The sequence below is a fragment of the Prionailurus bengalensis genome, chromosome B1, assembly GCF_016509475.1.
Source record: "Prionailurus bengalensis isolate Pbe53 chromosome B1, Fcat_Pben_1.1_paternal_pri, whole genome shotgun sequence".
Classification (NCBI taxonomy): domain Eukaryota; kingdom Metazoa; phylum Chordata; class Mammalia; order Carnivora; family Felidae; genus Prionailurus; species Prionailurus bengalensis.
Genome location: NC_057344.1, coordinates 151007540 through 151034735, shown reverse-complemented (window position 1 = coordinate 151034735; position 27196 = coordinate 151007540). Strand labels below are relative to the sequence as shown.

Sequence of the window (27196 nt, the reverse complement as noted above, 5' to 3'; positions counted from 1 at the left end):
ATACATACACACACATATGTATGTATATACACATATGCATATATACATATATATATACACACACATGCATATATATATATATATACACTATATTTTAGAGATTCACTCACTAGAGGAGTTAACATAGGACACCTGATCATTTAAAGAACTTGCTTACAAGGCTGGCCCTTGACTGGCAGCTGGGAATTTGGCTTTCAGAATATTTCCTCTATTACCAGCTGATTAGGTTGTGCCTACCATGCCAGCCTGCCTAGACTGTATAAAAATGTGATTTATAATGAACACCTGTGTTTTTCCTTCAGGAAGTATAGGATGTTGGTTGGCAGAGGGTACCTAATATAATCAGCCCCCAATAAAAACGGGTTAAGCCTCAGAAGGCTTCCCTGGGCAGAAAGACTATATGCACTTCATTGCTAGAAAGAACAAGTGCACTTTCTGCAGACCCAGTGGGAAGCATAAAAGTCTGACTATAAAATAAAGGATGGGAATGATGAACATAAAATTCAAGATAGTGGTTACCTTTGTGCAGGGAGGAGAGGGAGAAGAACAGGATTAGAAAGGGAAACATTGATGCTGCAAAAGTATTGATTGATACGTGTTACACTAAGGATAAGTACATAAGTGTTCATTTATATTATTTTTAATACCTTATATACATATATTCTTTTGTACATTTGAAATATATCAAATCATAAATTTTAAAAATATAGAAAAGGGAAATCTCATTCATAAACTGCATGTAGGAAACAAAACTTGTAAACATTTTGCAGAAAAAATAGACATTTAACAATTTCATTTGAAATATGCATGTCCTAGAGAAATTCGATTTACAACATGTGCACAAGGAGGCATGAACAAAGGTGTACACTGCTGTAATAATGAATACATGCAAACAACCTAAAACTCTACCAATAGGGGGATATATAAGTAAAGAAGGTCCTGCACTGTTCAGTGAATACATTATAGAACTCAATTACATAAAGAAAGACAAGCAAGCTCTCACTAGTCTCTGTTCCTCTTGAAACCTCATTAGGATTTTTTAAACTGTATAAACCCAGGGCACCTGGGTGGCTCAGTCGGTTAAGGGTCTAACTCTTGGTTTCAGCTCAGGTCATGATCTCACGCATGGCTCATATGAGTTTGAGCCCCCGCACTGGGCTTTGCACTGACAGCATGGAGCCTGCTTAGGATTCTGTCTCCCTCTCTCTGCTCCTCCCCTACTCGCTCACTCTCTCTCTCTAAAATAAACATTTAAAATATATATATATATATTTCTTTAAGAAAATAAAAAATAAATAAAATGTATAAATCCAGAAGTATGAAGAGAAAAGAAAAGGGAGTAGATGGGAGATTTCAACAAACTTTAAGCTAGAAAGCAAATCAGCAGCAACTAATCAGTCCAGAAAGTGGAGAAAGTACAGAAGGAAACACATTTATGTTTAACCCATAAGATCATTTATTAGAGGTGCAAGGCCACTCTAAGAGAGGCTCCAAGTTGGGCCTACGAACAGTAAAGTTGTTAAAAGTATGTATACGAAGTAGTCAAGAGTTGCAGAGCCTCTCCTCTCCCAACTCTGGCATAGTAGATGTTTACTCTTGAGTTTCAGAATCAGAGAGACTATAGACTCAGACACAGATGAAGGTAACAGTAATACAGTAAAAATAGAGATTTTAGGCAGAAGCATTCAAATTGTGTCTTCCCTCTGCTACACCTGGTTGAGACCATTTGTCAATGGAATCAAGCTCCCAAGCAGAAGAGATTTGTTAGAAAAACCTACCAAACCAAGTTAAAAAAAAAACAAAACCTATAGATATTAACACCTGGACATCTACAATGACATGGCTCGGACAGATCATACCACAGTAAAATCTACCAAGGTACAAATTTTATTGTACAACTAGAATTTGCAATCACCATTTTAGTTTCCACTCTTAAATATAAGGAGACCACTAAGATTCACTGGACATCTGACAAAAGGCTCTAAAATAAAAGGAAATAACGAAGGTAAGCAAAAAGGTACTTGCAGGAAACAGAAACTACAAACAAGAAATCTTAATAAGAAGGGTTAGAGGAACCTGAAAAAAGCTGTGCTTCCCCATGGTAGACACTCTGTATGGACCAGCTTAAAACCCTCAGCTTTTGCCCCAAATTAGTTAATACTCTCAGGGAAAAAAATGACTAATAATCATCAACTCATCTTCTCAAGATTCTTTTCTCTTTGGAATTTTATCTAGATTTTGTTCTTTCCACAGCTCCCATGTCTCTAAAAATATGATTTGTTTGCATTTCATTCTTTTTAACTAGTTGTTGCAACAGGAATGTGGCCTATTGCAATTTGTCACATCCTACCTACAAATGAAACCTCTAGCATAACCCTGAAACCAAAGCCCTCCAAGAATGTTTTGAGAAAAGAAAAAGACAATACTGTTCATGAACATAGATGCAAATGCCTCAAATACTAGCAAACCAAATCAAAAAAGGTTAATACATTATGACCAAGTCAAATTTATCCCAGAAAACTTAAAAAGTTGATTTAACTTCCAAAAATCAGTATAATTTACCACATTAAAGAAGGCCTCTCAATTCTGAAAGAAATGGATCTGTCTACATTCCTTGGAACCAAAAGGCTATATATAGTTCACCACAGAACAAGGGTTTGAACTGTGCAGGTCCACTTACTCACATTTGTTTGCAATAAATATAGCATAATAACATAAATGTATTTTCTCTTCCTTATAAATGTCTTAACATTTTCTTTTCTCTAGCTTACTTTAAGAATACAGTATATAATACACATAACATACAAAATACATGTTAATCAATTGTTTACATTATCAGTAAGGCTTCTGGTCAACAGTAGGCTATTAGTAATTAAATATTTGGGGAGTCAAAAGTTTTAAGTGGATTTTCAACTAACACAAGTGGGTCAGCAACCCTAACCTCTGCATTGTTCAAGGGTCAACTGTATAATTAGATGTTTATACAAATTTCTAGTAAAGCTATTTTCTCTCCAATTAGTATTGTGCTTTTGAATAACTTGTCTTTATTCATTAGCTTCACAAACTCTATTTGAAAGTTGGCTATTTTGTAGAGTTAAGTCAACCTATCCTCTTAAGATATGATCTATAAAAGATTGATTCCTAGGGCACCCAGGTGGTTCAGTCAGTTGAGCATGTGACTTTAGCTCAGGTCATGATCTTGTGGTGCATGAGTTTAAGCCCCACATTGAGCTCACTGCTGTTAGTGCACAGCCCTCTTTGGATCCTCTGCCCCTCTTTCTCTGCCCCTCCCCAGTTCACACTCTCTCTCTCAAAAATAAATAAACATTTAAAAAAAAAAAAAGACTGGTTCCCTTATACAGCAATAGATTAACCTCAATATTCAGAAAACAACCAAATTTTCAAATCTGGATTAGGAACTTAAGTCATTGCCTACTTTCCTAAAAACCTAATTTAATTATTACTTTAGGAAAGGTGAAAAATAATTTTGTTAAAATTTGGTATTTCTTTTTTTTTTTTTCCCAAGGGTTTTTTTTGTTTGGTTGGTTTTGTTTTTGTTTTTTTTATTCATTCTGAGAGAGAGGGAGCACAAAGAGAGAGGGAGAGAGAGAGAATCCCAAGCAGGCTCCACACCAATGAGCCCTATGCAGGGCTCAAACCCACAAACCATGAGATCATGACCTGAGCCGAAATCAAGAGTTAGATGCTCAACTGACTGAGCCACCCAGACACCCCAAAATTTTATAATTCTAAACCCAGACCTCCAATTTCAAACACAGGAAATGTCAAGTCAGAATTTTCACAAACCACCTCCAAATTATAGAAAGCAATGGGAATACAGGATTCCCTTCTAAGAATAAGACTTACAAACAACTAAAATAGATGTAACTATATTGTGTAATGCTTCACTTACTAAAGCTATATCAGCTCTCCTTTTTGACTTACCTCTTTGCTTGATGACTGAATACAAATGTCTTCCATTTTAGGTGTTGAATAAAGCACTGATTTTGTAGAATTTGTGCTAAAATCATTGGTAAGACCTTAAAAAAAGCAAAAAAAAAAAAAAAAGTTTAAATGACATATGGTATAAAATCTTTGAGTTATAATTAAAAGAAGCCCTACATGAAATGTGAAGACGTTTGCTGACTCTTTAAACACAATTAGTTTAAATTACATATAAACATCGCTTCAATATTCAAATGTGCCTGGAAGACATCAGGAACTGAAAAACACAAACAAGATTCCTGAAGAAATAATGAACCAGCTCTTCTTTCAGAGCTTATATAGAAGAAATATTTTTCCACTCTCTGTGTTTGTTTCTTTGGTTCGCCTATTCTCTTTTTTTCAATACCTTCTGATGCTGACAAGCACTTAGAAAAGTTTTTGCAATAATTCACCATTTCTTTAAAATGAACTGCGAATCACCAAACATTCTCTCTTAGGGATCCTAAGAATTCTGCACATTTATTCCCATTACATGAAATACTTTCTCTTGCATAAGATAATGATTTATGGACTTCTAGACCATAGAACTCTAGTGTGACCTAAAGGAAATGACAAATTATGCTCATTTTTGACAGTATTATCCTTAGTGTAACAGAAGGTAAAGGATTGCACGTGTACTCAAAATTCCTGGAAAAACATTTTACATATATTTATTTAAATACTAGAACACATTTGCTGAATTTAATATTAATGAGTATCACAAATTTTCATCCAACCCAACCCTCAAGTCCATCTTGAAATGAAGCCTTACTTTTTTCTTCAAAACAATCTTGTAAGATTTCCAGTATGTTTTGGCCTTGCTTCGTATTAATGTCAGGTGCTCTAATAAGAAGGAATGAAGGGAAAATGTCACATATCATTTCCATAAGACACTTGCTATTTATGTTACCATCTACTTTGAAAATTTCATATCTCATTATAAAATATTATTTTACTTAATGGGAAAAATATCAGCTTTATTATGTAAGGACAAAACAAGTACTTGAGTCCAAGAGTTCCCAGAAAAGTATGTGAAGCAGTATGTCATTATGTATAATAACAATTATACTCCTTGAATGAACAGTGACATCTAAAGCCATCTTAGACCACTTTTATATCTAAACAAGAACATCAACATTTTTGAACAAATCCAATCAGTACTAAGACACTTCTTTAATAAAAACTCTATAGTCACAAGTCCTAACAGCTCTAAGTAACAGTCTTCCCTACAAGTTCTCAAATGCACTTTTGATTCAGTATCATTACCCTTAGCAGCTTATGAAACAGTATAAAATTTTAACTGTAATTTCACATGCAGTTGTAAGAAATATTATAAAGGAAATCCCTTGTTCACTTCATCCCGTTTCCCCCAATGGTAACATTTTGTAAAATTATACTATACAATCGTAACCAGGATGCTGATACCAATACAATCCACTAATCTTATTTATGTTTCTCCAGTTCTACATATACAGTTGACCCTTGAACAAAATTGTTATGAACTGCATGGGTCCACTCATAAACAGATTTTTTTCAGTAAACATATTAGAAAATTTTTTGGAGACCTTCAACAATTAAAAAACTTGCAGACGAACCACAAAGCCTAGAAATATAAAAAATACTTAACAAAAAGTTAAGAATGTCATCAATGCATAAAACAGATGTAGATATTAGTAGATACTAGTCTATTTTATCATCTACTACCATAAAATACACACAAATCTATTCTTAAAAGTTAAAATTAATCAAAACTTACATACACAGTACACAGTGCCATTTATAGTCAAGAGATATAAAGACACAGTATTAAATCATAACTGCATAAAATTAATTATATTTCATGCTATAACACTACTATAATAATTTTGTAGCCACCTCCTGTTGCTATTTTTTTTTTAACTTTATTGATTTATTTTGAGGGAGGGGAGAAAGTGAATGTGAGCGGGGGAAGGTGCAGAGAGAGAGGGAAAGAGAGAATTCCAAGCAGGTTCCGTGTCGTTAGCGCAGAGCCGAACACAGGCTCAATCCCACGAACCCCGAGATCATGACCCGAGCTGAAATAAAGAGTTGGACGCTTAACTGACTGAGCCATCCAGGAGCCCCCATCTTGTTGGTATTGTGGTGAGCTCCCTTGTTGGTGACTATCCCTTTAAAATGCCCATATAACACTAATCATCTCTGAGTGAACAATTCATCTCTCCAGTAAATTGTGTATTGCAGTAAAAAGTGATCTCTCATACTTCTCCCATTCTTCATCAAGTTTAGTGCAATACCATAAATCTTGAGTAACACCAGGGACTCAACAAGGTTACCACTAGTGATGCTGGAGGTGTTCCCAAGAAACAAAAAAATGTCATGACACTACAAGAAAAAGTTGAATTACTTGATATATGCCATAGATTGAGGTCTGCAGCTATGGTTGCCTGCTACTTCAAGATAAATAAATGCAGCATAAGGACCACTGCCAAAAAAGAAAGGGAAATTCATGAAGCTGTCTTTGTAGGCTAGAGCAGGACAAAACCTTGCACTTTCTGCAAAGTACCTTTTGATCTTGTATGGAACATACAGCTTTTATGTGGATGCAGGAGTTGCTATAAAGAAAGCATGATTATGATTCTAATATGGTTTGAGAAAAGTGAAGTCATTACAAGACAACTTAAAGCAAAAGGAAGATGAAAGATCTAAAGCTGGAGAATTTAATACCAGCAAAGGATAGTTTGATAATTTAGAAAGAGATCTGACTTAAAAAATGTCAAGATAACAGGAAATCAACTTTTGCTGAACAAGAAAGAGGCAGCAGATGAGCTCCCAGATGCCATTAAGAAAATCACTGAGGATCCTCAGAAAGGGTATCTACCTAAACAGATTTTAATGCAGACAAAAGTGTTCTATTCTAGAAAAAAATGCCACAAAGGGCATTTATTAGTAAGGAAGAGAAGCAAGCACCATGATTTTAAGACAGGAAAGGATAGGCTAAACTCTACTGTTTTGTGCAAATGCAGTCAGGTTTATAATCAGGACTGACCTTATCTATAAGGATCCTAATCCCTAGCTTTGAAGGGAAAGTTAAACACCAGCTGCCAGATTTTTAGTTATACTACAACAAGAAGGCTGGACAATGAGAACCCTTCTTCTGGACTGGTTCTATCAATGCTTTGTCCCTGAAATCAGGGAGTACCCTGACAGTAAGAGACTGTCTTTTAAAGTTCTTTTCATATTGGACAATGCCACTGGCCACCCAGAACCACAAGAGTTCAACACAGAAGTGAAAATGGTCTACCCGCCCCAACATAACACCTCTAGATTCGGGGGTCAAAAGGATCTTTAAGACTCATTACACATGATACTTTAGGGAAAAGTCTGTCAACACTATGGAACAGGAACCCAATAGAGACAACATTATGAAAGTCTGGAAGGATTAAAGCATTGAAGATATCGTCACTGTTACAGAAAAGGCTGTGAACACCATCAAGACCGAAACAATAAATTCCTACTAGAAAAAACTGTAGGCAGATGTTGTACATGACTTCACAGGATTTACAACAGAGAAAATCAAGAAAATCATGAACATGGGGCACTGGAATGGCTCAATCAGTTAAAAATCCAACTCTTGACCTCGGCTCAGGTAATGATCTCACAGTCTGAGATGGAGCCCCACCTTGGCTCCATGCTGGGCGGGAGCCTGCTTAAGATTCTCTCTCTCCCTCTCCACTCCCACCCTCACTCAAGCATGTGCACATGCTCTCTCTCTCTGTGTCTCTCAAAACAATAATAAATAAATAAAAATTAAAATAAAAACATAAAATCATGAATCAGATTATGGATATGGCAAAAAAGTTTGGGGGTTTCAAGATACAGATTTTGGAGAAATTCAAGAGCTAGTAGACATCACACCAGAGGAATTAACAGAAGATGACTTTATGGAGATGAGCACTTTCACAACAGTACCAGATGATGGGGAAAAAGATATACAAGAAGCACTGACAGAAAACAAATTGACATTAGATAATCTGGCAGAGGGTTCCCATTATTCAAGACTGCTTTTGACTTCTTTTATAGCATAGACCTTAGTTACAGGCATACAGGCACCGAATTAAACAGTGGAAGGATTGGTACCAAATAAAAACATTTTTAGAGAAATGAAAAAGCAAAGTCAGACAGAAATTATGATGTATTTGCAAAAAGTTCACTGAATGTGCCTGCCTCCCCTTTTACCTCCTCCACCTCTGCCACACCTGAAACAGCAAGACCACCTCAACCCTTTCTCCTCCTTCTCAGCCTGCTCAGTGTGAAGACGATGAGGATGAAGATCTTTATGATGGTCCACTTCCACTTAATGAACAGTAAATAATCAGCATGCCGTACCATTAACAAACTGTGTTACGTGTGTATCTTCATGTGAAAATCTAGTTAACTGTACAGCAAGAAAGGTAGGAGACATTTTTAAGTCATCATCATCATTGTCTAAGTATTCAGTGTGTAGAACATCATGTGCAAAACTTGAGTGAAGTGGGTAAGTGATATTTAACATAAAACTAATAATCTGTTTATTTTCTTACTGCCTTGTAACTTTCCTTTCAAAGAAGTACATTACCATACAGCACGCCTGTCATCACAGGTATTTTTTTAAAAAGACTTAACAATGTTTCTAATACTGTATTATGAATATAACTATAATACCATATGCCATAAAAATTTTATAATGATTCATTCATTAGTGTACAGACTAGGCTACCACGAAACAATCGTATCAATTACACTAGGCTACCATAAAGCAATCATATTGCTTTCATTATCAGTACGTTATACCTATAAATATGAAAATATGAATTTCTTTTCCACATCACTTTTTCATATTTGATGTCTAGTGTTAGTAATATGTATAACATCTACAGTGTTTTGTATCATATAACTATATCGATGTAGGTAATGACAGATGATGTAGATAATGAGAGAGATGATATATTAATAAAATGTATCAATAAATACAGTACTGTAAAAGTATTTTCTCTTGTGATTTTCTTAATAACATTTTCTATTCTCTAGTTTATTAATTGTATTACTGTATTATTTTATGTTATTGGTAAGGCTTCTAGGCAACAGTAGGCTTTTAGTAGCAAGTTTTGGGGGAGTCAAAAGTTGTACGAGGATTTTCAACTGTGCAGGGGTCAGCAACCCTCACCCCTGAGTTGTTCAAGGGTCAACTGTACTCATTTGTGTGTTTCTGTTCCTATTTAATTCTGTGCCATTTATCACATCTATAGGTTCAGGTATCACCACCACAGTCAAGATACTGAACAGTTCCACACCACAAAGATCCTTTTTATGTCTTTTTATAATCTATACACATATTTTCTTTTAGCCCTACCAAATGAGCTCTATCTTTGTAATATTACCATTCAATCCATTCTATAGACTGCTTTCCCCATGTCTGTCACTTAGAACTGAGACTACGTCTTCCTGATCCATAATTTATCAGGTGAATTTCTTTTCTCACTGCCATGAAGTAGTCATTACACTGCTTGCACTAATATTTCTGTTAGTATAAAATCACTAAGATGACTATACTTAATCAGTGGGCACAGAAATCATGTTAGACAGAAGTAATTTCTCCCTTCTTCTTTTAAAAATCACTTCCTAAAAATGGAAATAAAAATGACCTTAAAAGTTAAATATGTAACTCACCTGGACGGTCGGCAAAATCTTCTTCTGTAGTCATTTTTGAGATGATCCTGAAAGAAAAGTAAATCATCAAACTGGTGAAAAGTTAAGTTCTTCATTTGTTCATTCAGCAAGTTTTGCTTATTGTCTATTATAGTACCATAAAGAGGAATTCTTCTGGATCACGTGAAGGAGAACTTGCCTCATATCTACTGTTTCAAAATCTTTGCTTATACTAATTTGTTCACCCTGGAAATCATTCCATCTTCCTCCCCTTACTCCCATACCTTTCCCATCATCAAAACCACAACTATCTGGGCTTCCAATAATTCAGGCTGGTTGATAAGCAGTATCTACTTATCTCCTTTCCTTGCAGGAAGATTCCTCTAAAATAATAGTTAAGGGCTACAATGGCATAGACCAATGAAAAAGACAATGAAGAGAGGACCATCTGTTAACAAATTTAAGAAATTTGTAGAAGATGGAAAATAAATGAAGTATGTTAATTGATAAAACAGAATAAAAGCAGTAGCAGACAAAAGTTAGTTCAGAGGATCCAGTCTTTGATGAGGAGTAAAGCTGATCTGCCCAGGAGAAAACCATAACAACGCAGAACTACAAAACTCAAAATATGAGGAGGCTAAGAGTGAGAAAAGGAATGAACAGAGTAACAGACTCCCACATCCCCTATCCCTATAAACACAAGTTTAAAAAACTGTATTCTATTGTCTGTCTTAAATATCACCACCATCTGTGGATCAGGAGACACTCAGAGGTCTCTAAAACAAAACACGAATATCAAGATATAAATTTTAAAAATGGAGAAGAAAAAGGGCCAAAAGAAAACTGATACTAAGAATGAGAAAGAAGAGCATAACCCAACATACACACTTGTTGAATTATTATGTTGTACACCTAAAACTAATGTAACACTGAGTGTCAACTAGGCTTCTATTTAAAAAAAAAAAAAAAACAGAGAGAGAGAGAAAGAAAAAACTTGAAAAAAACAAAAACAAAAATCCAATTAGTACCTTCAAGAGAGATTTGAAATACTGGACTCATAAGACAAAAGTGATATACTATAAACACTAAACAACAAAATTAAGACTAAGAAAAATTCTTAATAATTAAAAACATGATTGCCTAATGGAGAAAAAGTCTCTTTTAGTAAATGGTGCTGGGAGAACTGGACAGCAACATGCAGAAGAATGAAACTGGACCACTTTCTTTATACCATACACAAAAATAAATTCAAAATGGATGAAAAAACTAATGAAAAAGGAAACCATCAAAATGCTACAGGAGAAAACAGGCAGCAACCTCTTTGACCTTGGCTGCAGCAACATCTGACTTGACATGTCTCTGAAGACAAGGGAAATAAAAACAAAAATGAACCATTGAGACCTCATCAAGATAAAAAGCTTCTGCACAGTAAAGGAAACAATCAACAAAACTAAAAGGCAAACAATGAAATGGGAAAAGATATTTGCAAATGGTGTATCTGATAAAGGATTCGTATCCAAAATGTATGAAGAATTCACCAAACTCAATACCCAAAAAACAAATAATCCAGTGAAGAAATGGGCAGAAGACAGGAATAGACACTTTTCCAAAGACATCCAAATGGCTAACAGACACATGAAAAGATGCTCAACACCACTCATTACCGGGGAAATACAAATAAAACGACATTTAGATACCACCTTACACCGGTCAGAGTGGCTAAAATTAACTACTCAGCAAACAACAGATGTTGGCAAGGATGTGGAGAAACGGGAACCCTTTTGCATCGTTGGTGGAAATGCAAACTGGCACAGCCACTCTGGAAAACAGTACGAGATTTCTCAAAATATTAAAAATAGAACTACCCTACAACCCAGAAATTGCACTACTAGAAATTTATCCAAAGGATGCAGGAGTGCTGATTCGAAGGGGCACCTGCACCTCAATGTTTATAGCAGTGTTTTCAACAATAGCCAAATTATGGAAAGAGCCCAAATGTCCATTGACTGATGAATGGATAAAGAAGATGTGGTATATATACATAATGGAATACTACTCAGCAATGAAAAAGAATGAATTCTTGCCATTTGACCCAACTAAAATATATGGTTTAAAACAAACAAACAAACAAAAATGAGAATGAGCGGACAAGCTACAGGCTAGAAAAAAATATCTGCAAAAGGTACATCTGAAAAGGACTATTATCCAAAATATGCAAAGAATGTTTAAAACTCAACAATAAGAAAATAAACAACCCAATTAAAAACTAAACGGGTCAAAGACCTTATACCTCAGATAAGATGTACAGATGGCAAAAAAGCATATGAAAAGATGCTCCACATCACATATCATCAGGAAAAAGCAAATTAAAAGCCACAATGAGATACCACTATACCTATTAGAATGACCAAAATCTGGAACACTGACAATTCCAAAAGCTGGTAAGGATATGGCACAACAGAAAACTCTCATTTATTTTTTTAATTTTTTTTAATGTTTATTTATTTTTGAGAGCGAGAGAGAAACAGCATGAGCAGGGGAGAGGCAGAGAGAGAGGGAGACACATGTCCGAAGCAGGCTCCAGGCTCCAAGCTGTCAGCACAGAGCCCGATGCGGGGCTTGAACTCACAGACTGTGAGATCATGACCTGAGCTGAAGTCAGGCGGTTAACCGAGCCACCCGGGTGCCCCAATTCTCATTTATTTTTTAATATAAATGGTACAGTCATTTTGGAAGGCAGATTTGGTGGTTTTTACAAAAGTAAACAGACTCTCACCATGACTTAGCAATCATATTGCTTGTTATTTACCCAAAGGAGTTGAAAACTTATGTCCACACAACAATCTGCACAGATGTTTATAGCAATTTTATAACTGCCAAAACTTGAAAGCAACAAGATGTCCTTCACTAGGTAAATGGATAAAGCGTGGTACATCCAGACGATAGCATATCATTGAGCACCAAAAAGAAATGAACTACCAAGCCATGAAAAGACATGAAGAAATCTTAAACGTGTCATTCTAAATGAAACAAGTCAATCTGAAAAGGCTATGTATGTATGATTTCAACTATATGACATTCTGGAAAAAAGCAAAACTATCGAGATGGTAAAAAGATCAGTGGTTACCAGAGTTCAGTGGGGAGGGAGGGAGAAATAGGCAGAACACAGAGGATATGCAGGGTAGTAAAAACACTCGATGATACCACAAGGATGGCTACCTGTCATTAGACTTTTGTCCAAACACACAGAATGTACAACACCAAGAGTCAGACTTACTATAAATTATGGACTTCGGGCAATAATGATGGGTGAATGCAGTTCATCAACTGTAATAAATACATCATTCTGGTGGGGGATCCTAACAACAGGGGTAGCTATGCAGGTGTGGGAGTAAGGGGGTATATGGAAAATCTCTGTACCTTCCTCTTAGTTTTGCTAAGAACCCAAGACTGCTCTAAAAAAATAAACTCTTTTAAAAAAGGAACCGTGGGCATTAGGTAAATTTTATTCCCCTCCTCTTCCTACAATGAGAATGGCTTTATTTCTGTTTAATTCTATATAATATAAACAATGTATGTGCTCACATTAAAAGGACGCTCTACAGTATTTTTTACACATCTTTATGCAAACAAGCATTACTTTATAACTTTATATAAGCGGGATATCATTGGTGAAGATTTTCTTAAAAAAAGAGATAAAGTAGAAAACACACGTTTAGGGCAGGGGCCGACATGGGTTGTACAATATATAGTAACTATAAGCAAAGTGTGATATACAGAATACTGAATACCAAGGGAGTCCAATAACACGGAAACAAAAAATTAGTTCCCGCCCCCTTGGGCATTCATACCTTAAGCACTTTTTAACTAACACCTGCCTTTCAGAAAACTTTACCAGTAACAAGCACTCCACAAATAATATGCTTCTGCAGACCAGCAAGTCCACACGTTGTAGGCGTTTCAATACTTCTATAGACAGAAAATTATTTGGAGGACTAGAAACCAGAGTTAGACCAAAACAGTAGCAATCACGAGATTCTCTGAAGAGACAGATGCCATCACAACCAAAACTAAAAGAAACCTGTGGGGAAACAATACAAGGAAGTTAACTCCTGGCTATCAGCACACGATCAGCTCTGATCTCAAAAACTTGGCGGGCTTTTCCACTGAAATCTCCAAGAAGCCACAGTAAAACATTTCATTCTCTCCCGCCCCGAGCGCAGGTGCCAGGGGCGGCCGAGCTCCCATACGCAGAAGCGGCAGGAGCCTGCACTTACCAGACCCGTCGCAGCCATTTTCCGGCCCGGCCCCACCCGCGCCGGGGGTCTGGCACGCAAGCCCTCGCGGGCCGTGACTCGAAGAAGCCCGGCACAGACAGAGTCGCGGGAGGAGCAGTTAGGCGGCACCCCAGGAGCGCCCCTGAGGTGGGAGGTGGCAAAACTGAAGGAACTGCGAGCTAGTAAGCGCGCTACCGACGCTCTTCACCCATTGGCTCGGCCCTTCCGGAGCACCCAGCGGTCTCCGCGGTTTGAAACGGTCTGCACATGCGCAAAACGAACCGCTCAACCGTACAGAAAGCCGTTAAAGGCCCGCCCTCACATTGGACACTCCAACAGTCCCGCCCCTCGCAGGGCCCGCCGCAGCCCCGCCCCATCTTTCCCATAGCCCCGCCCTCCCTTTCTCTAACTGTTTTCTCCTGTTTTGCTGGCTAGGTAATCGGAGGATTGAACGTAAAGCTGGGGGTTTCCGTAAAGCTGCTCTGAGCAGGCACCGTCTCGAGACCAGCCTTTATTCTTGAGACGGGTGTAAAACTTGTCAGCGGTTCTATTACAGAGTAAAAAATAATACTTGGAAGGATAAAGGTAAAAATTGCAGAAATCGTTTGAAAAGAAATAGTTCATTGTGCGGGCTCGTCCTCCACACCGAGTCCATCTATGCATCACCTCTGAAAGTAATAACAATGTAACGTTGATGATGATAACGATGTATTCTTCTTTCAAATATGTGGGTAATATTTTCATGAAGCATTGCCAACAAAGTGACTTAGGTAAATATATGTCATTTAAGTATAATGTCCTGAAAGGAGACCTAAATAGTAGTCTTGAAATATACTCAGCGACTAGCTGTATCATCTAGAATAAAATTGTGGCACTATTCCGGGTGTTTCCTTATTTATATAATTATATAATAGGAGAGCTTATAGATGCTCTGAAGACTTGACCATTTTATGATGCTATGAAACTTGTGTTCTATTTTTGTGATTTAATAAAAATTTGCACAGGAATTTTAATCATAAAATACACTACTTATTGAATAAATTCATTAATCAAGAGTTGAACTAATAAACTTTTTAAACATGTAATGATTTAACAAATGTTATCACCTATGGTTTGTTTATTTTTGGTAGGGAAGAGGTACTATATATTAACTCTACAATCAGACTGGGTTCCATTCTACTCCCAAGAATTCTGTCATAATGGGTAAGTTGATTAAACTATCTGTTTCTCAAGTCCCTTGTCTGTAAAATGGGAATAATATTAAAGTTGCTGAGATATTGGGTTAATTCATTTTAATATCTAGGTGAAATGCCTGGAACATAGTAAGAATTCAATAAATAATGATTGGTTTTATTATAGGGTTTTGCCAATCAGACTACATTATATAATTTGATGTCATATTTGGAATACATTATAATAAAAAAACTATCATTTATTCCGTACACACTATATATTTTTTTTCTAAATGCTCTCCATGCACTAACTTATTTTATTCTTAAAACATTCCTGTTAAAAGAAGACAGCTAGTATCCCCATCTTACATGCAACAGAACTGGGATAGTGTTTAAGTAACTGCCCCATAATCACACTACCATTAAATGGCAGAACTGGGGGTGAACCCTGGTATTCTGATTCCAGAACTGAGCACTTAATCACTACACTCTTTATTTCTCAGTGAGAAATTTTACCAAGCTCAATCACCAATGTAAATTTCCACATCTAAAATGATATTCCCTGTTTCCACTGGAAACAGTAACTCTCAGAGGTATTTTGTGAAACTTGAAATGCAGTGACATGCTGGTATCGAATGCAGGGCACAAAGGGTGTTGGTAATAACTACAGAGAAAATGGAGCAACACTTTATGAAAACCAAAAGTTATGGAAACTCCACCATCCCCAAGCAAACTTTTCAGTTCCCTCTGCATCTGTCCTACTATTTATAGCCCCACAATGGTTTTGGCATCCTAAAATAGGATTGCTAGTTGATGGACTAATGTTTATAAAACCTAGGTTTGTCATTATAGGCCCCCTGCGCACCGCCCCCCCCCCCAAATACATTCAGATCTCTCTTTATGAACTTCCATGGTAACTGGATAAATCTTGAAGTTTTCCATTCCAGCTACATAACCTAGGTGAGGAGAGTGTGTGTGTGTGTGTGTGTGTGTGTGTGTGTGTGTGTGTGTATCAGTCTATGGAATTGTGTGTATTTGATGTGTATATGGGAAATAAAGTTTACAGAAACTGAACTTAAGAGGGTACTAGAAACGTTTAGTTGCTTAGGATTTTATGCAGATAGTTTAAAATTGGTTAAAACTAGTTTAAAGAATATTTTAGACCTTAAAAATTACACTCTAAATGAACTTGCTCTAGGAATTGTAACACAATTGCTATTAAAATTTAAATTGTTCCTTATTTATAATAAACTCAAACTGGTAATATGTCCATCATTTACATATTAAATGTAATTTATGTACATGTAAATGTAATATGTACATATTTATAAAGTGTAGTTCATCCATATGACAGAATATTCCTCAGAAATAAAAACAAACTACTGATACATGCAACAACTTAGATGAATCTTAAAAGCTAGGTAAGAGAAGCCAGACATCAAAGGCAACCTGCTGTATGATTACATAAATATAACTTCATGAAATTATACACATAGAAATGAAACCAATAGTTGCCAGCAGATGAAGTTGGGGGTAGAAGATGCTGACAACAAAGGCCAAGGAGGGAACATTTTATGATGCTGGAAATAGTCTATGTCTTCAATATGATACTCTTATGTTTTTGTCAAAACTCTCAGAACTATGCTCCTAAAGAAAGGATGACTTTTGCTATATATTATACATCAATGAACTGGACTTGAAGAGTGTTATTCACTATATATTATACGTCAATACTATATATTATATGTCAATGAACTGGACGTGAGAGTGTTACCAAACCAAAGTGGACCCACTCCTTGGTGACTTACAGGCCGACTACACCAGGTGGAGTTGCCTCACAAGGTCAACTATTTGTACAAACAAGGAGATCACAGGCAACAATTTCCAAAACAGTGTCTCTCCAAAGAGGGGAAAGCAGGCTCCTTTTATTAGGCCTTGGGATGAATATTCAGAAGGGATTTTAACATTATAATGAAGCTGAGGTCACCTCTGGCACTTTCTTTTTCCCTTTCTTCTTCTTCTTCTTCTTCTTCTTCTTCTTCTTCTTCTTCTTCTTCTTCTTCTAAATGTTCACTTATTTTTGAAAAAGAGCATGCGAGCTTGTGAGGGGAGGTACAAAGAGACAGGGGGACAGAGGTTCCAAAGCACGCTTCACGCTGACCCATGAACTGTGAAATCATGGCCTAAATCTCATGCTCAACCAACTGAGCCACCCCACCTCTGGCACTTCTGATTCATCTGTGCGAGCACAGGGGATCAGACCAATAGAGAGAGAGAGAGATAACCAAATGCAGTGTGTGAATTAGGGTCAGACTGTGATTCAAAACGAAGCCATAAAGAGCATTAAGCAATGGAAAACTAAAGTAGTAATTATTAAATGACAGGGAAATGTAAAAGTTTCTTAGATATTATAATGCTACTGTGTTGATGTAAGAAAATGTCCTATTCTTTTAGGATAAGGATATACATATGAAGTATTAAGGGGTAAAACGTGATGTTTGTAAGTACTTTGAAATGGTTCAGTTAAAAAAAAAGATATAGTTACAGCAAATCTGGCAAAACACTAACAATTATTGGAACTACATGGTAGATGTGTAGGTGTTTATTAATACTGCTCTTTCAGGGATGCCTAGGTGGCTCAGTCCATTAAGTGTCCAATTTCGGCTCAGGTCATGATCCCATGGTTCATGAGTTTGAGCCCAACATCGGGCTCCATGCTGACAGTGCAGAACCTGCTTGGGATTCTCTCTCCCTCTCTCTATTACCCCTGCCCCACTTGCATTTTCTCTCTCTCTCTGTCTCTCTCTCTCACACACACACACGCACACAAACACACATACAAAATAAATAAACTTTAAAAAATAAAAATACTGCTCTTTCAGCTTCTCTGTATGTTGGAAAGTTTTCATACTAAAATGATAGGGCAAAGTGGCATTAATAAAATTACTGAAGTTCTCAAAATTTTTGCAAAAAAATTATTATGCCAAAGTGTCATAAACTCTAACTCTAAAGCTCTCTTTTGGCCAGCAAAAGAGCAGGATGCAGGATGAAAAATGAGAGATGACTAATGTCCGGGAAAAGACAAGAGACCCAAATAAGGGTCCTTGCCCCGTTTTTTTTAGGATCAGAAGGCTTACAAACATGGTGATGGACGTGCACAAAGAGACAATGAATCTGTGCACATTAACTTATGAACATGAGGGAAAGGAGGTCTTGAAGATATTCAGGGTTAGGGGTTTGGGTTAATACAAAGCAAAATCCTGATGCCGGCAGTCGGGCAGAAAGTTGTTTACAGGGGACATGAGGCACCACCTCTGTTTATCTTAGCTAGTCTAGGGGAGGAGAAAGATAGGACACGTGACCTCAGGGTTAACAAGGCACCTTTTTTTAAATAATCATCTCTGCTCTGGGCTGCTTCATCTCCAGCGCAGTGGTCTATAGCCCAATTTACCTGTTTACCTAACTTGGTCCTTCCTTCCTGTGAAAGCAGCTTTCTGCTATAGCACTAAATTGGGGGTGCTTCCGCCCTGCATATCTAATCTTGTTTTTTTCATATACCGATGTACTGGGTGCCTTTGCACCTCCCTATTCTTGGTTGCCTTGTTTGTTTACCCAAACTCGGGTGTTAGCATCCTATGGCTTTGTACTTCTTTATTGCCTTGTTAACCCATTGGCAAGCCCGGGGGATTCCTAAGCTTATTCCTCACACAAAAGTCAAAAGTGAAAATATTAGCAATTTACTATAGGATAATTTTGTCAGAAAAAATTACACTCCAAAAATCAATTTGTAAAAATTATAAACATTTCAATTATAACTTAATTTGCTAAAGTGAAATAAACTTATTTATATAATTTTGGAGTTTATTTTTTAATATAACATTTAAATTTTTAAAATTCTTTACTGTCAAATGTTGTTCCATGTGTTAAGTACACTCACTTTAAGTAGCCTTTTCTCTACTAAATAGGCTAAGACTCTAATTGCCAAATTATAAAGTGTGTTTGCAGTATGCAGGTAGGTGGCAGCAACGTTCACGAAAACAATTTTATACAATGGGTTAAAAGTCCCCATGAGTTCTTAATTGAGTGCTACATAAAAATCTTTACAGTTACCTCTGTGCCAAGTGTTTGATTCATAGTTGCTGTTGAATTCTATTATATATATATATATATATATATATATATATATATATATATATACATTGTTTCTCTTCCCAAGAACACAACAGGGGCGACTGAGTCAGTAGGTAGAGCATGTGACTCTTGATCTCAGAGTTCTGAGTTTGAACCCCACACTGCTGGTAGAGTTTCCTTATAAAAAATTTTTTTTAATAAATAAAAAGAACACAACAAATACACTATTCTCTGGATCTCCATTCTGTAGCCTGTAGTTTACTTCTAGTCAGCATAATTCTGAAAAATTAGCTTTTGTCATTTAAAACACATTTAGGGGTGCCTCGGTGGCTTAGTCGGTTAAGCGTCAGATTTTGGCTTAGGTCATAATCTCACAGTTTATGAGTTCAAGCCCCATGACTGGCTCTGTGCTGACAGCTCAGAGCCTGGAGCTTGCTTCAGATTCTGTGTCTCCATCTCTCTCTCTGCCCCTCCCCTGTTCGCAGTCTGCCTCTCTCTCTCTCTCTCTCAAAAATAAATAAACATTTAAAAAAATTTTTTTAAAGAAAGAAGTAGGGGCTCTTGGGTGACTCAGTCCATTAAGTGTCCGACTTTGGGTCAGGTCATGAACTCACAGCTCATGAGTTCAAGCCCCACGTCGGGCTCTCCAGCTCAGCACAAAGCCTACTTCAGGTCCTCTGTATCTTCCTCTCTCGCTGCCCTCCTCTGTGTGCTCTCTCTCTCTCTTTCTCTGTCAAAAATAAAACAAACATTAAAAAAAAAAAACTTTCAAAAAGTACAATTAGATTTTCAAAAGTTTAATACTTTCTGCATTATAATTTAACCTTGCAAAGACTTAAATTACTTTAGTGGTACTAGGCAAAAAATTAAATAATAAACATTAGTAGTTATTGACACAGATATATGCTCCAGATAAGTTATATGAAAAAATGTAGTTTATCAAATATCATGTACTTATCTGATTATGTAAATATACACAAATAGAGAAAAAGTGCCAAAAAGGTGATGGTACCCATCCAAACGGTGCTAATGGTGGATGGTGGACGAGCATGTAATTTTCATTTTTTTAATTTATGCCTGAAGACTTGTTTTTTCTAGAACTTATATAAGTAAGTTTTCCATTTATTAGGAAAAATTAAGAAATTATTTTAAGTATTTATAAAGCATGCTATATGAGATGTTCGTAAATTTAAGCGCCTATAGAAATTCATAAACAATAAAGTGCCCAAACTATAGCTTGTAGGCCATACCTAACAGTGGGAAAGGGTGAAAGAAGTAGGAAAATAAACTGCAAACAAAGACACAAAGCAAAAAGGTCATAATCTCACAGTTCGTGTGTTTGATTCCTATGCCTGGTTCTAACCAGACTGGGCAGCACTGGGATTCTCTTTCCCTCTTTCTCAGCCCCTCCCCCGCATGTGCTTTATCTCTCAAAAAAAATTATTATTTTATAAATAAATAGGGGCACCTGGGTGGCTGAGTCGGTTGAGCATCTGACTTCAGCTAAGGTCATGATCTCATGGTTTGTGGCTTAGGGCCCTGCGTTGGGCTCTGTGCTGGGCTCTGCTGACAGCTCAGAATCTGGAACCTGCTTTGGTTTCTGTGTCTCCCTCTCTCTCTGCCCCTCCCCTGCTCGCTCGCTCTCTCTCAAAAATAAATTTAAAAACATTAAAAATAAAAATAAACATTAAAAAATAAAAAATATTTTAAAAAAGGAAATGCTATGCTATTGACAGAAAATCTGTCAGATATTGTAGAGTGTTCATGTTTGCAAAATGAACTAGATTACGAACATCTTCAATGTTAGCATAAATTCTCACTTCTTCCTGTAGACAGTGCAGAACTATATTGATCAGGGGTCAGTTCTGTAGAATAGAACTCGTAATAGCTACTGTAGGCAAAAACGGGATCTACTAGTATGCATTATTGGTTTACAGAATTGTTGGGATGGAAGGAGAAATAACATATTCAGGGCTTTCAGGAATGATTTCTAAAGACACACTGCAGAACTGAACACCAAGAGCCAGCTGTTGTATGTATAATCAGGAAGCAAACTGAAAAGCTGAGAAGCTAATGCTGGTGCTGGAATCTCCAGAACCATACTGACACTGCACAATCAGGAAGTCACTTCTGTTACAAAAGTGCCATGTCTAGGAAGCCACAACGAATAAGAAGTCTCCATGAGCAGGAAGCCTCCTTGTTGCTGCTGGCTCCAGAAACACATCATATTCATTGTGACAGGTACCAGAAAATTGACATTCCATGCTTTGACTATCACCACCCATGAAACTAGTGATCAACTACTGAGACTTCTGATAGTATTGCCACACAAAAAATTAGAAGCCTATAGACCATGCTTCAGCCTAGGGGAACAGCAAATCAAGAATAAATTCTGTTTCCATCTACATTGCTACCCAACTCCAGCTCCAAAAAAAAAGGTCTGGATATGTAGTTTTTAGCTTTTCAGCCTCTGCAGTAAAGAATGGCATACGGGAGTGCCTGGGTGGCTCAGTAGGTTGAGCATCCGACCCAGCTCAGGTCATGATTTCACGGTTCCCCAGTTCGTGGGCCTGAACCCCATGTTGGGTTTTGTGCTGATATATTCAGATTCTCTTCTGCTTCAGACTCTGTCTCCCTCTCTGTCTGCCCCTCCCCCATGCACATGCGTGCACACTTTCTCTCTTTTTCTCTCTCTCTCTTTCTCAAAAATAAATAAACATTAAAAAGTAATAATAATGGCACACTGGAAGGGGCTGGAATGGATACTGAGCACTAACCTACCTTATCCCAGAAAGCAGCAGTAGTGGGGTTTTTTTGTTTTTTTTGTTTTTTGGGTTTTTTAGTGGATTTTAAATGAAGCAAAGAGGAAGAAAAATGTAGACCTAAACTTTCTTTGTATTGAGCTTGATATGGCTAAAACTAAATTCATTATTGCTCTACCACCCAAACTATCACCCTATATGGAATTTTCAGTTTCTATTACAGCTACTATTATGCAATGATTTATCTCATTTAGAAACCTGTATCTATGTGACATACAAGAAACATTTCTCACTAATATAAATAATACCCTACACTAAAAAATAGTGAGAACATTTAACTAGAAAGACTTTTATCATCGTAGATGCAACTCTTTGTACTAAAAATCATGTCAGCAAATTAAACCACTCTGACAGAGCTACGAATATCACTTCTACAACAGTGATTCCTTGCCTTTTTTTTTCTGTCCCAAAACACCTAGTAGAATTTTTTTTTGAGTAATTATGACTCATTATGCCACAAAGTAAGCCAGTCATTAAAATTAAAGCTGTATTCTTCAGTTATGGATTGTAAACATAAATGTATTCAAACATATTCAAAATTTACTACAATGAGTTGTGATTGAAATGGCAATAAACCATCAATAAACATTATGTGAAACAAAGATCAGAAATTCGGAAATACAGGAGACAGGTTGGAGGCTCTAATACAGAGTGATTGATTGAATCATTTCTAATAAGTGGATAGTAAAGTACTTTAGAGAGCCTTAACTGTCATAAAAATGTGTATTCATTTGAATTGCATTATAACATGGATGACTCAAAAGAGCACTGAGATTTTGATTTTATATGAGTTAATCTTATACTTCATTCAAAACTGTTTAATTTGTAGCCATGTATCTAATGTATAACAAACTCCTGTTCACAGAGCTGATGATGGCTGTGTCCAGCAGTTTGACAGAAACGTGATTGTTCTACACAAGAACAAAACAACCTGCATCAACCAATGGTCACACATATCAGAAAAAAAGCTTCTGTCACAGCAGAGGCTAAGCGCTCCCAAATTAGAACTGTATTTTCCAGTCGGAAGTTAGTCATTTAATCAATGGTTACTGCAATCTACTACCTATCAACTTCAACACAATCCCTGTATTTGAAAAACTTAGTTTCCTGTTGATACAGAATGTATACTAATAACTAATATACAGTAGGCCAAATACTGTAATAAAATATCTGTAAGATGCTGTGGAATGCAGGGTGAAAGCAATAAAATTTCTCCTTGGAGATGGGGAAGGCTTCAGGAAATCTTCACAGACAAGGATATATTCAACTGAGGTCTTTAAGGGTAGGCAGGAAGTTGTCATTTTAAGAAGAACGAAGGGCACCCAAACAAGATATACAGTAGTTCGAAAGGTATGAGGAGATGTGAAAGAACATGAGGTATCGAGCATTGGGATTAACCAAAGTTATTAGAGGAGAGAGGTTTTTTTTAAGGAGTTTCAATTTAAGGGCCCTGTTATGAAGGATCTCATATTCTATGCTTGAGCACATTATTGGTGCTCAATATTTAGTGTTGATTGAAAAAAAATGAAAGAGTGCTCAAAAGCAATGAGAATCTATCAAAATGTTTTAAGTTGGGGAGTGACTTGATTAGATGTCATTTTAAATGAATTAGAGAAGGAAAAGTGTGAAAAGTAGGAGACTTCTGAGGAACCTACATAGCTCTTGAGACGAGGGAGGAAGTTGTGATCCTAGATAAGTTAAACGGTTTGCTCAAGGGCTCAGCTGGTGAGTAGCAAAACTGGCTACTCATTATTCACCACCTAAAATTTGAGATATCTATAAGAGGATTTCCATTGTCATGATGCAGTTGGAAACTGTGAGCAGGTCTAACTGGCTAATAACGTTTCAGGATGTTTGCATCTTGTAGTTTTTTTTTTTTGTTTTTTTTTTTTTTAAGGAGACATCATTTGAACATTGGTATATTAACAATTAATGTGACTTGCAAATCAGCAAACCAAAGCAACTTCCAGAGGCTGATAAGCTGGTTTTTCTTTAATTTTGCGTATTTTTTTCATAAGGTAGGTAAGAAAGACATAGTTAACTAGATGATTATTTCTCAGAAATATTCCTATGCTTACATTTTTCTAGAAACATTCTTTTCTCCCTGGCCACAATGCCAGTGACTACTTTTCTCATATTCCAACCATGGCTGTTTCACAGCATCCTGTCTCCCTCACCTTCTTTCCATTTTCTGTTCTCATCTCTCCTTTCATTTCCTGCCTGTGTTACACCAGCTACCAGTTGCCAAAAAGGTGGATTAGGTCACTTATCAAATCAGGAGGTTTTCCCTTGTCATTCATTTTCCAATTATACTGAAACTGAAAAGTAGTGTGGTTTTACCTCAAAAAAAAAAAAAAAAAGCAGGACTTGTATTTTATCACTGGAAGGTTTGAGTAATAATAGGAAGGAGGTCTCAACTTAATATAAAAGCAGAGGAGAGGCACCTGGGTAGCTCAGTAGGTTAAGCATCCAACTCTTGATTTTGGCTCAGAGAATCCTGCTTGGGATTCTCTCTCTCTCCCTCTCTCTCTGCTCCTCCCCTGCTCATGTCTCTCTCTCTCTCTCTCTCTCTCTCTCTCTCTCTCTCAAAATAAAAATAAATAAATAAATAAACGTAAAAAGATATATATAAGCAAGGGAGTGATTTTGAATCTTCAACTCCCAATATCTGTCTTAAACTTTTTATTTTGGATGATTAATTAAACACTTTCCTCTGGTTAACTGATAATTAGTCTATATTGCTGTACCTCACTTTGTAGACAATTTGGCTGCACATATCTACAGCTGCAGATCCAATGGAACCCATACTGGTGGGGAAAACCATGTGATGTCTCCATTAGGAAAGGAGGATCAGACTCGAGAGTCCTACCTTATTTTGATTTCTAAGAATCAGCTGGTCTCACTGGGGAGAATGCCCAGGCCTTGGCTATACTAAATCCATAGTAATTCTGAAATACAGAGGATGAAATAAGAAATGGTGGAACTTCTCAGGATCCCTGCAAAATATACCATGATTCCTTCCAGTGTTTCCTTCCCCCATCATTCCTTGCACAGTGCTCGGCCAAATCCAGTCTCTAAAGGACCGTTTCCCACGTACAACTACTGAATGCATTTGGGCCCCATTGTAGCTTTCTAAATCATACCATAGAGACCCCATCTATGCATCTTCACATCAGTGATCCACAGCTCAGAAAGCATAAAAGAACAAAATAAAAGTTTGAAGTATTACAGCTTTCTCTGCCAGACATATTTTGCCAACTGGTAACCCATGAACTCAAAATTCTTACTGACAGAAAAGTAAAAAAATCCCATGTTGCCATGTGGTTTATATTTAGTGGATCATCAAAATAGGCATGGGATAAGGAACTCCAATCTTTAAAAAAATGTAAGCAAAGCTCAGTCTTAAAAGATTTACAGCAGAAATAGTACTAATAAAATTATCCTATAAAGTAATTTTTAATGGAGTCAAGTTAATTCAAGTCATATCTTGTGGGGGTAAAGATGGAAAGCAATAAATAAAAGAAGGTGGAAGAAAACAAATGTGACCTTGATGACTCCTCCAAAGTTTATAACCTCCACATCGGTTCTTTTCATCCCCTGGTGATATTAATCTTCTATTTATGTTGCTACTGTAATCCTCAGTAATTCTAAATTTGCATAGAGATCATCCTTTCAAAGTTGGTCTATGCCTGTTCTTTCTCACCTCACAAAAAGTAAAGGAAAAAAGTGTGTGTGTGTGTGTGTGTGTGTGTGTGTGTGTGTGTGTACTGTTGGTGGTTAAATATCGAGTTGGGACTTCCTCTTTGAACAGTTGCTTTTTCCTCTCACACAAAGGAGATCTCATTTTGTTTGAGACTGGATATAGTTGAAATCAAACCACACACCAAGAGGGTATGATGGATAAGAAGCCCCCAAAACCAGCTCCTCGCAGGATCTTCCAAGAAAGGTTAAAGATTACTGCTCTACCTTTGTACTTTGAAGGTTTTTTGTTAGTCAAGAGGTCAGAATGCCAGGTAAGTCCATAGATGATAACATTGCAACTAGCAGCTTCTGCCTTAATATAAAATTTGTTTCATGGTGATGTGATATGACAAGTGCCACCTTGTTTCTGTTGTGATTAAGCCCTCTTCCCTGAGCTCAGAAATATGATGCCAGTTTTGCATAATTATAAAGACAATGTGTGGCTTAAGCACATTCAGGTATATATGTGTGTATTATATATAATAATATAACATTCTAATGTTAAGTCACCAATGTAAAAAAAATTGAATAAGCTACATTTCCAAAGAATTTATGTAAATATAACAGAAGATTTCAGCTTGGAAGATAAAATGTTTGATATTTTTTTCTATTTACTAGTATGCTTCTACAATGACTTGTATCACTTAATACAAAATATTATGATTGAAATGAAAACTTTTGCTCTTCCTCTTAGTTGTTTGAAGTTTACAAATAATGGTAAAATTATTTTTTAAAGTAAACTTTTGTAAAAATAAATTATGAAAATGCTAAAATTGATATTGTTTAACATTAAATATAGTTGTATATTCTAAAAACATGAAGATAGTGACTTGAAAAGACAATATGTAGGTTGCAGTGTATGTAATATGTACACTAAGATATATAAATACATTCATTCTAACAAAACTCAAAAAGCAGTTCATATTTTTTAAAATGTAAAAATGAAAAATTATAATTAAATAAGTTAAAATCAGTGCTTTGAAAATACCAGTTATGGATAATTTGAAGTTAATGAGAGAAATAAACATGAAAGTGTCTGTTACTAATTTAAAAAGAAATCATTAAGCTGGGTCAAATTTTATGAAATTTTAAAAGTAACAAAGTAGCAAAAAGTTAAGTGTTTCAAGAAATGTCATCAGAAATGTTTAATAATGATAATAAGATATGTTTTCTTAAGATTTATTAACGGAAAAATTGTGAAAATATCTACAATAGCACATTCGAGGTTTTTGTAAAGACATGGTAGTTTATATTCTGTTAGAGGTGTTAAACATGTATTAATAAATTTGTCAGTTATATTAGAATATTTTTTGGTTCCTCCTACATGCTTTTATTTTTTGCATCTTTTTCTTTTTTTCATTTTCATTTTTTTAAGTTTATTTATTTTTGAGAGAGAGAGAGAGCC

The 27196-nt window shown here is 36.3% G+C and overlaps 2 protein-coding genes across 6 annotated transcripts in view; one reads left to right on the top strand and one right to left on the bottom strand.

Annotated features, from left to right (window-relative positions):
• Window positions 1-14191, bottom strand: part of CENPC (centromere protein C) — an 81527-nt gene extending 67336 nt beyond the window's left edge. For all 4 annotated transcript variants that reach the window (XR_006296175.1, XM_043572573.1, XM_043572575.1 and 1 more), the window contains exons 1-4: window positions 13926-14191; window positions 9670-9716; window positions 4757-4827; window positions 3946-4040 (exon numbers count right to left, since the gene is read on the bottom strand). Coding sequence is in view for 3 of the 4 variants with exons in the window: in XM_043572573.1 (XP_043428508.1) it covers window positions 3946-4040; window positions 4757-4827; window positions 9670-9716; window positions 13926-13943 (231 nt within the window). In the remaining variant the exon portion in view is untranslated. The remainder of the gene's footprint in view (window positions 1-3945; window positions 4041-4756; window positions 4828-9669; window positions 9717-13925) is intronic.
• A 99-nt stretch (window positions 14192-14290) lies between these two features.
• The window catches only part of STAP1 (signal transducing adaptor family member 1), a 47221-nt gene continuing 34315 nt past the window's right edge, over window positions 14291-27196 (top strand). For both annotated transcript variants that reach the window (XM_043572577.1, XM_043572576.1), the window contains exons 1-3: window positions 14291-14510; window positions 15056-15128; window positions 25885-26063. In XM_043572577.1, coding sequence (XP_043428512.1) covers window positions 25944-26063 — 120 coding nt within the window. In that variant the 5' untranslated portion in view covers window positions 14291-14510; window positions 15056-15128; window positions 25885-25943. The remainder of the gene's footprint in view (window positions 14511-15055; window positions 15129-25884; window positions 26064-27196) is intronic.